This window comes from Corapipo altera, unplaced genomic scaffold (assembly GCF_003945725.1).
Source record: "Corapipo altera isolate COAL_440 unplaced genomic scaffold, ASM394572v1 201, whole genome shotgun sequence".
In the NCBI taxonomy this organism is placed as follows: Eukaryota; Metazoa; Chordata; class Aves; order Passeriformes; family Pipridae; genus Corapipo; species Corapipo altera.
Window position 1 is genome coordinate 3,195,613 of NW_020884940.1, and position 9,085 is coordinate 3,204,697.

At 61.0% G+C, this 9,085-nt stretch overlaps 1 protein-coding gene across 2 annotated transcripts; it reads right to left on the reverse strand.

Moving 5' to 3' along the window:
• Positions 1-1,952: 1,952 nt before the first annotated feature.
• On the reverse strand, positions 1,953-8,825 carry TCEA3 (transcription elongation factor A3). Of its 2 annotated transcripts, none has more exons than XM_027661187.1 (14): positions 8,613-8,825; positions 7,020-7,082; positions 6,810-6,915; positions 6,335-6,500; positions 5,994-6,062; positions 5,705-5,773; positions 5,495-5,578; positions 5,128-5,205; positions 4,873-5,027; positions 4,551-4,607; positions 3,566-3,720; positions 2,894-3,040; positions 2,728-2,799; positions 1,953-2,610 (listed from the first exon to the last, which is right to left on the reverse strand). In XM_027661187.1, exons 1-14 carry the CDS (start codon positions 8,679-8,681, stop codon positions 2,602-2,604), a joined length of 1,299 nt encoding a protein of 432 aa, XP_027516988.1. In that variant the 5' UTR covers positions 8,682-8,825; the 3' UTR covers positions 1,953-2,601. The 2 variants fall into 2 exon arrangements, with proteins under 2 accessions (XP_027516988.1, XP_027516990.1); XM_027661189.1 differs by having other exon boundaries at positions 7,020-7,118; positions 8,613-8,742.
• Between the last annotated feature and the right edge of the window lie 260 nt (positions 8,826-9,085).

A 9,085-nucleotide genomic window follows, 5' to 3' on the forward strand; every position in this document is an offset into this window, starting at 1 on the left:
CAAACCTGGAGGCTCCAGAGGGGCAAATCAACCCCTGGCAGGGACTGTAGGAGCCTCTCCATCATTGCACAGTCACGACCAGCCCCGGGTGGGGCCAGGGCTGTGACAGAGCCCCCGAGCTCCTGAGGGCTCTTGTCTGAGCCTCCTGCCTGCAGGGCTGTGCAGGAGGAGGGGGGGACCAGCATTAGCTGCTGCAGCCGTGGCTACACCTCTCCAGCGCTGATGAGAAAGGAGAACTGAAGTGCCCAATTCCCCAAAGTTCAAGAGAGCTCCCAGCTGAGCGCTGCCAGGGATCCTCCCTCCTCGTCTTCCCTGCCAGGCTGGGGGGTGTGGAGGGGAGGAGGGGACAGTCACCGGCGTGGAGAGAAGGGGAAACTCCCGAGACGAAGCACCTACGGGGCTGAGGGTTGAGGAGGGGGCTGAGGGTTGGGGAGGGACGGCAGGATCTCCTGGGGGGGCTCAGTCATCCCAGTTTGGGGGCTGGAAATTTGGGAATTGGGGTTTTGTAACACACACACACACACACACACACACACACACACACACACACACACACGTTTGTGGCCTCCTCAAGGAGTGGGTCAGAGGTTCAGTGCTGGGAACTGTCCCCAAAGAGCCACCCAGAGCCTGTTTCAACCCCTGGAAACAGCAGTATGCCAGAGAGCCCCTCAATGCCCCTTGTTCCAGTGCCACCCTCCTGTTGTGCCACAGGGGGACACATCCTGCATCCTCCCCCCTCCGAAGCCAGAGAATCCCTCAGGACCAAGAATTCCCCCAGCTTCAGGCAGGTGGGAAAGCCCTCCCTGAGAGCTGGGGCACCCTTGCCTGGGTGGCAGTGCCCTGCTCTCCAGTTTGCCTTCCCTGCTCCCTTTCCTCCTCTGGGATTTCCCAGGGGACCTGGGGAGGGGCCACAGGGTGACATTTCCCTAGGGACAGAAGGACACAGAGGGGTGCCAAGAGCTCCACAGTAACGTGTTTGGGGCCAGGCTCCCTCTGGTATTGCTCAAATGCCTTTATTGGACTGGACTCCAAAAAATCCAGGTCCAAATCCCCCTGTTTCAGCCTTGTCCCACCCAAACACGCCCTGTGACACCCTGGGGACAGCCAGGAGCCCTGGAACTGCCCCTCCTGAGCTCCCCCTCCCCAGCTCAAGGTCACACTGATGTTTTATTCATCCCCCACGACCCACTATACTCCTTAATTGCAGCCACACGCACTCTGCAAGCGTAAATAATTGCCTTGGAGGCTTATTAATGACTTCGGCGTGCTAACGAGCACTGCAGCCCAGAGAGCTCTCTGGGGGGGCTCAGAGGTGGCCTGGACCCCCAAACACGGAGGGTTTAGCACCCAGTTCTGGGTGCAAACAGCCCTGGACTCTGCCTGGGGAAAAATTCACACCTCAGCCCAAGATTAGAACATTAATGATGGGTTAATTAGCAGTTCCACCGTCCTCCTGCATGTGAGCTCACACAGGCTTGGGAGCAGCACCCTCCTCCTCCTCACCCTTGGCCACCTGTGGTCACTGTGACCTTCCTGTGTCCCTGTCACATCTCACTGCCACTGGAAGAGGCTGGTGGTGACAAGGGACGGGCTCGGTGCCACGAGGCTCTGTCCCAAACTTCCCATAGCCAAAGGGACGAGTCCCAGCTGGTCTCTGATGCCCTTTCCCTGGAAAACCCTCCTGGCTGTCAGTGGAGGTTCTGCCCTGCTGTGGGACAGCCCACAGCATCCAGACCCAGCCAGGGAGCTGCTCCAGCCATAATTAAAGGTTTTTAATCACCAGGCAGGTGATGGATGAGCATCAAGCCATAGTTACATCCCAAGCTGGGGGCTGGTGGATGCAGGGTGTGTGTTGGAGCTGGGTGGGAGCTCTCAGAGGACCACAAGGCTCGAGCTGGGGGGGTACAAACTGAGGCAGAGGTGCTGGACCCCCTCACAAAACAGTCTGTGCCTCAGAGACAGTTACACCTTTATTGTTTTGGCTGGAGGGTTTTTCCTCACTCCTCTCCCCACCATCCCTCCTTCTTCCCTGGGACACAGTGCCCTCAAGCCAGGATGGATTGTCCTTGTGTTTCAGTATAGAGGGACACAGTGGCATCCCAAGAGCATCCAGACACCCTGCAACCACCCTGTCCCCTCCATGCCCTCCCTCTGAGTGTTCAGGTGAGGAAGAAGGTGTTTGGGTTAAAACCTGACCCACTCCCATCTCCAACCCTGGGCACAGCCCCACATCCATGGGATGACATTCCTCCTGCCCCCAAATCATCCAAGTCCAGGTTTCCCACAGGGAAGGGCACACTGTCCAGGTCATACCAGTCTCTCTATCCAGGGATGAGCCTGTTCCCAGTGGGATCCCAGCTCAACCCAAGCAAAGGGCAGGGATTTACAGGGAGGAACCATTGAATTCACTGGGACCTTCTCGAGCAAAACAGACTTTGCTGGAGCCTGGCTGCCTGGGATGTTTGAGGGAGCCCAGTGCAAGGAATCAGGGAGCCAGGGTGTAGGGACTGGTGCCACCCTGTCACCCTTCTCCCCACATGTGATGGCCACCACAGCATCTCATCTCGCACCACGTTCCCTCCAGCCCCATCAGCAGCACCGTCAGCAGAACTGCAGGAGAGGCAGAGCACAGGGCAGGTGGTGAGTCCTCACCCAGCCCCCCCGGCAACATTTTGGGGGGAGCCAGGAAAGGGCTGGTGAGCCACCCCCCCCGAGATGGGCACAGACCTTCCAGCGGTTCCCACACTCATTGCACAGCACGAATGTCGTCATGGGCTCGTCAGCGCTGCGCGTCTGCACCTGGGGTGGAGCAGGGGTCGGGTCAGCAGAGACCCCTCTCGTGGGGATCGGGCCAGGAGAGACCTCCCAGGGTTCCCCAGGGGCCAGGGCTGACCTGGTTGTAGGTGCAGTTCTTCTTCTTGCACTTGCCGCACTGGAAGAGGTCGGTGACGGTGCCGCCCGTCTTGGCCATCTGGTGCTCCCGGATGGCCTCCTGGGTCATGGCATTCCGCAGCTGCTTCAGCTCATCGCTGGCCATCTCCTGCCACCAGCATCGGCCCCGTGGTCAGTGTGGCCACAGCTCTGCTCACGGCCACCTGCCGTGGTCCAGCACCCTCCCCGTCCTCTCCCGGACCAGGATTGATCCTGCCCTCTGTGCTCGCGGGAGGGATCAGACCCACCCAGACGGAAAAATCACCCCATCCTCAACCCCAAACTGCTGCCCGCAGGGATCTGGTTCCCTGCAGGGGAAACTGGGCTTCCCAGGAGCCTGATTTGTGGACTCCAGTTGAGGAGGAGGAATGGGGACCCTGCAGGCTGACTCCTGCCCGTGTGACATCCCACAGCCAGCTCTGCGAAGGGCTGGGGGGGCTGCAGGGCTCTGAGGGGCAGTGCCTCCACTTTCTCCCTGTGCCTGTTGCTCCCTGTGGCCCAGCCAATACCGGGATGGGACGAGGTGGTGTTGGGACAAGCCCAGTGTGGGCACCACCAAGCCAAGTCCATCCTCTGCGGAGGAAGGATGGATGTGACCCATGAATCAGCCCCGTGCCCCCCGCCCCGTGCCCACCTCGGCGGTCATGCGGGCGATGAGGGCGGGCTCGATGGCCCCACACAGCACGTTCCTCCTCAGCCCGGGGTTCTTGGGGTCCTTCAGGTTGCTGATCCTGCTCCGCACCCGGTTGCGATACTTCATGTCCGTGCTCTTCAGCTCCTGGAAGATATGTGGGGCCTGTCAAGGAATCAAGGGGGCTGCTGGCTGCCACCAGGGTCGGTGCCCACGTGGAGATGGCCGATTTCAATGGGAATTCGCTCCCTGAGTGTCCCCATCCTTGAGTTTAGGAGGGTGAAGCAGAGCTTTGGGAAGAGAACAGCTTTGCCTTGCCTGGATGCCAGAGGCATGGGGCTCAGGGACTGTCAGCAAGCCCTGTGCTGTGACAAGTTCATGCTGCAGAGGACTCAGCCTGTTCCCTCCTCCCTGGATGGTCAAAAGCCACACGCTGCCTGCACAGATGTGGGCAGGTGGGCTGAGCCAACAGCTTCCAGCACAGAGTTTGGGATGCACCACAAATCAAACTGTACCCAGCAGGGGTACAGCCCCACCTTGGGGCTGATTTCGGTCTTGGGGGGCTGCCAAGACACTCCCAGGTCTTGAACTGGGCGTGGGTGGAGGTGGCTCCATCCCTGCCAGCCTGGGCACATAGGCACCCACAGCAGGCTCAAGGAAAAGGCCTTGGCTGGGTTTGGGTTTCTTTTCCCAGGGATGAAGGCAGGTTCCCGAGCAGAGCAGTTTGAGAGGGGACATAAAGACCCCCCCGGACTAAGGCAGGTGCTCAGGCGATGCTCTGCTCACCATCAACACCAGCATCAACATCAGCCTCTGCATCCTCTAACCGTGGTCTGGGCTCCCTCTGCAGGCAACGAGCACAGCAGAGCCTGTCACACTCTGTCCTTGTCCCTGCCACCCTCTGCCCTGTCCCCATCACCACTCTCAAGCCCATGCGTGCCCCCCCAGCAGACAGTGCCCGGGGACCCCCTCCCTCCCCAAAGGATATGGTCTTCAATCTCCGATGCCATCTTCTCACAGTTGACACCGAACTCCTTGTAGTCATCTAAAGGACAGAGGGGTCAAGGGGTGACTTTCAGGTGTGAAACCATTCAAGTCTCACTGCACCCCCCAAAACACCTCACGTCTTCCCCCTACTTATCCCAGACACCCCATCTCCAAAATACCTATTTTTACCCACCTTGAACTTTACAAAGACCCATCCCCATCACCCCTACCAACCTCCTTTTCTTTCATTTTGGCGCTGAAGGCTCCCTTTAGGGCTGTCCCACAGGACAAACAGCCCAGGCAGCCCCCCCAGCCCCGCTCACCATCCATACGGAGCGCAGCCGTCAGCATCTCGATGCACTTGTCCCGCACGGAATCCCCTGTGAGGTAACAGGGGGCCAGGAAACAGGGGCTGGGAGAGAAGGAGGGGCTGGTGGGGGTCCGTGGTGTCTCTGGTTTGCCCTTGCTGCTGTTGGCTCTGTGGGGCACACCAGGGGACAGACAGGCAGGAGGTGAGGTCTTGGCACAGCCCCAGGGACCTGCCAGGGTCTTGCAGCAGTGGGATGGGTCTCTCCTACCTTTCCTCCTTGCTGTCACTGGAGTTTCTCCGGGAGCCTGTGGGAGCTGGAGAGGGGCTGGAGCCCACAGAGGCTCTCCTGGGGGAGAGGGGACAGTGGGATGACACCACACATGGGGCAGGCAGGACAGGGGGCAGGGAATGGTGGCAGGACTTCGGGCACCAGCACATCAATGTGAGCACTCAGAAGCCAACAGGAATCTCCCCAGGGGAGGATTTGCTCCTCCCAAGGAATGTCCCAGGGCCCATGGCAGGATCAGGGCTCCCAGCCATCTCTGCCCACCCAGGATGGGGCTCCCACGGTCAGGGCATCCCCAAAGGGGACTCCCAAAGGATCCTCAGGCTGCCCTGGGACGTCCCCTCTTTACCTCTCCCCCGAGGGCCTCTTCTGTGGGGAGGAAGAGGAGGAGGCAGCTGAGGTGGTGGAGGACCTGGAGTCAGCAGAGTCCCTCCTGGCAGGACGAGCCCCAGGTCAGAGGACAGCAATAGGGACTAGGCAGTGGGTCCAGCCTCCCAACCACAGCCCAGTGAGGGGGTGGGGTCCAACCTCCCCCATCCCCACCCAGCCCAGCACCCACCTCTCTTTCTTGCCATCCAGAGGTGACTTCTTGGAGGACGCAGTGGGGCTCCGGCTGTCACTGGACTCTCTTCACCAGGGAAGCCCAAAGGAAGGGAGAGATGCTCTCAGCAAGCCCAGCCCCAGCATCTCCCAGCGTCCTGTGAGCCAGATCCTGCCCCTCTGCACAGCCCATCCCTAGCTGGGTCAGCCCGGAGCCCCACAACCCCCAGGATGCCAGGAAAGCCTCCCCTGGGCTGGCAATGCCCAGCAGAGCCCAGCGTGAGCTCAGGGCATCCTTCAGCAGGTACCTCTCTGGGTTGGAGTTGGCAGAGTGGCCCTGGGTGGTGGCAGCATGAGAGCTGGATTTGCTGGGCTTCCTAGGGAGAGAGAGAGAGAGTGGGACAGGGTCAGATGAGCACCATCCAAACAGCCCTCATCCAAGGAATAATTAGCTCTAGAGAAAGGAAAATAAAAAATTCCCAATTATCCATCCTCCAAAAGCCACCCTGGTGCTGCTTCTGCTGCCCTTTCATCTCCAGAAGTGTGGGCATCCATGGGCAGGCAGAGAGGGATAAACTCTTAAGGACTAAACAGAGGGTGGTCTTATATCAGCCCCTGGTGCCCCCCAGCTGGGGGCAGGAGCCCCCACCTCTCCTTGTTCTTCTCCTTGTGCTTCTCAGCTGGGTTCTTGGGGTGCTTCACCCCCTCATTGGGGCAGCTGGAAACATCCAGCCCCTTCTTCTTGTCCCTGTCCCCATCCGAGTCCTTCTCCTTCTTCCCATCCGCGTCCTTCTCCTTCTTTGGGGTGGTGGACTCTGGGGGAAGGATTTGGGTGTCACAGCCACAGCCCAAACCAGCACAGGGCACCTGGGGAGCTGCATCCTGGGCTGGGGGATGACTGGGGGGATGCTCACCCCTCGTGGGGCACACACTGATTTACACCACTCCATCCCAGAGCGAAAACAAGCCCTTGGAAAGTCCAAGTCCATTCATTGCCTGGGAGGGCTGGGTTACAGGTTATGGGAGCCTGCACGGGCTGGGGCTGATCCCAGTGCAGCCTCCCTAGGGTTTGGGGACGGGGTTTGGGGTTTGGGGGGGTTCCTTCCTCCCCTGGCATTGCTCACCCAGAAGCCGCTTCCAGTTCTTGATGAGGATTTTGGCCGAGGCCACCACCTCTTCATCGGAGCAGTGCTTCCTCACCGAGTTCACGGCCACCCCGATCCGTGTGGTCTGGGGACACACGGCAGGGACACATCCTTAAGGATGTGCCAGCTGGCACGGGAGGGCCAGGACCAGCCATCCCATGGGGTGTCCCCCCACCCCCACCCCCTCACCTGGAGCAGCTGGATGGTCATGGTGTAGCTGGTGAGGGATTTGAGCAGATCCAGCGCCCCTTCCTAGAGCAGGGAGAAGCCACGGGGGCCCTTGAGGAGCTGGAGATAAATGGAGTAGGGGGGCTGCATGTGCCCCCTTTCCTCTTGCCAGCTCCAGGGAGGGCACCCCAAGGGGACCCAAAGCAGCGCTGGGTTGCTCCCTCGGAACACCTGACCCCCCGTGTCAACACACCACAGAAAAATCCCACACCCAAATCCTGCTGGGCCATCCCAGCACCAAATCATGTCTCCAGCTGCAGAGCAGGAGCTTAAAACCTGAGAAAAACCCTCCCTAAGGAAACCCCGGCTGCTGGGAGCTGGTGATGGCTGGGGGACCCCCCAGTGTCCCCACCCAGGGGCAGGAGGGACACACCCACCCCGGGATTTCATCCTGACCCCCCGCAGTGATTCCTGGGCTAAAGGTAGTTGGGCGTGGAGTCCTCCTGCTCCTCAGTATTTTCAGAGCCCCAGCAGCAGACCCAGCTCCCGGGTATCTCCCCCCAGGGATCCAGCTCCATGGACCCCCACCACAGGGGCTGGATTAAGCCCTCCTCGGTATGGTGGGTGCAGGAATGACCCCATGCTGTGGTCGGACCCTGGCTCTGTCCCTTCCCAAAGTGCAGCAGGAGGGGTGTGGAGCTCCCCAGTCCCTTGACTCCGGGGGTAACTCCCAGCGGGACACAGAGCCCGCGTGGCTCCCATGGGATATGGTTTGGTGCCAAGCATTGGCACCCCAAAAAGGCACCAGATCCCGAGCTGCTCCCCCCACACCCAGGAGCCTGAACCTTGTCGGGGCAAAGGCCGCTGGAAACAATCAAATATTAACCCTGAGGGCCGGGCTCAGCACAAGTAACCGGCTCATCAGGATCCCCGGATGGATCCTCACCTGGCACAAGGGTGGCAGGGCTGGATCCCGGCTCCCCCTGGCACCACCAAAACCACCCGGGAGCCAGTGCTCAGCCCCCTCCCCTCCTTTTGCAACAGGCAGGGTTTGGGGGGCTGGGGAGGGGGCTGTGTCCCCCAGCCCGGAGTGATCCCTTGCTGGGATCCGAGCCTGGGGCACCGGCACCGATCGGGTGTTGGTGGCCGGGCCGGTGGCCAAACACCTGTCACCCACAGTCTGGCACTGCTGAGGGGCACCCGGAGCTGCCACCCATGGACAGACCTCCTCCTTACCCCCACATCCCACTGTCTGGGAGCAATGGGGCACAGGAGAGCCTCAAACTGGGGACAAAGTGAACCCCCCCCGGGTGCTGGGTCCAACGTCCCGAGGCCGGGCGGGGTGGCACAGGCAGCACCCCGGGGGTGCTGGAGGCACCTACGGGGGTTCAGCACCCCCTAAACCCACTCAGCCCCTCCAGGGTGAACGGGAAGGGGGGTGAAGGGCACACCTCGCCCCCCTTTCCCAATCCACGTTGCCATGCACATAAATAACGCGCGTGTATAAATGTGCACGTGTGTGCAAACGCACACGTGTGTAAATGTGCACGTGTGTGCAAACGCACACGTGTGTAAATAGGCACGCACGCACCCCGAGCAGCTCGGCCACCTTACCGTGCTCTTCCTCGCCACCATCTTATCCAATTTCTTGGCAATCCGGACCAGCTCCTCAGCGGGCCCCATTCCGGGGGCTCGTGGCTCGCCGGGCTCTGGTGGCCCGCGGGGCAGGACGGTGGCCACGGGCACAGCCGGGCACTGCCAGCATTGGGGGGGGGGAGGGTCCCGGGCAGGCGGGTGGGAAGGAGCAAAGAGGGGTGAAAAGGGGGAAAGGGAAGGGAAGGGAAGAGAGAGAGAAAGCAGAAAGGAGGTGGGGCTGTCCCGGCCAGTTATAAACTCCTGCCAGGAAGGCGAAGTAGCACGGGGGAGGGCTAAATATAGCCGGGAGCCACGATTGCAGGAGCGGGGGGAGGCGCGCGGCTGTGGCGGCCCTGGGGGGCACGGGGGGTCTGGGGACAGGGTTGGGGCTTTGGCACCGGGATGGCTTATCCAGGGAATCCCGAGGGCCACGGGGGGGGGAAGGAGGGGGG

Excerpts from the sequence above, each read along its gene's own strand:
- TCEA3 (XM_027661187.1), bottom strand. The coding sequence starts at position 8,681 with ATGGGGCCCGCTGAGGAGCTGGTCCGGATTGCCAAGAAATTGGATAAG. Across the intron at positions 6,063-6,334 it reads AAGGAGAAGAACAAGGAGAG|GAAGCCCAGCAAATCCAGCT; the intron begins GTGGGGGCTCCT and ends CTCTCTCCCTAG. Across the intron at positions 3,721-4,550 it reads GGCATCGGAGATTGAAGACC|ATATCTTCCAGGAGCTGAAG; the intron begins ATATCCTTTGGG and ends GACAGGCCCCAC.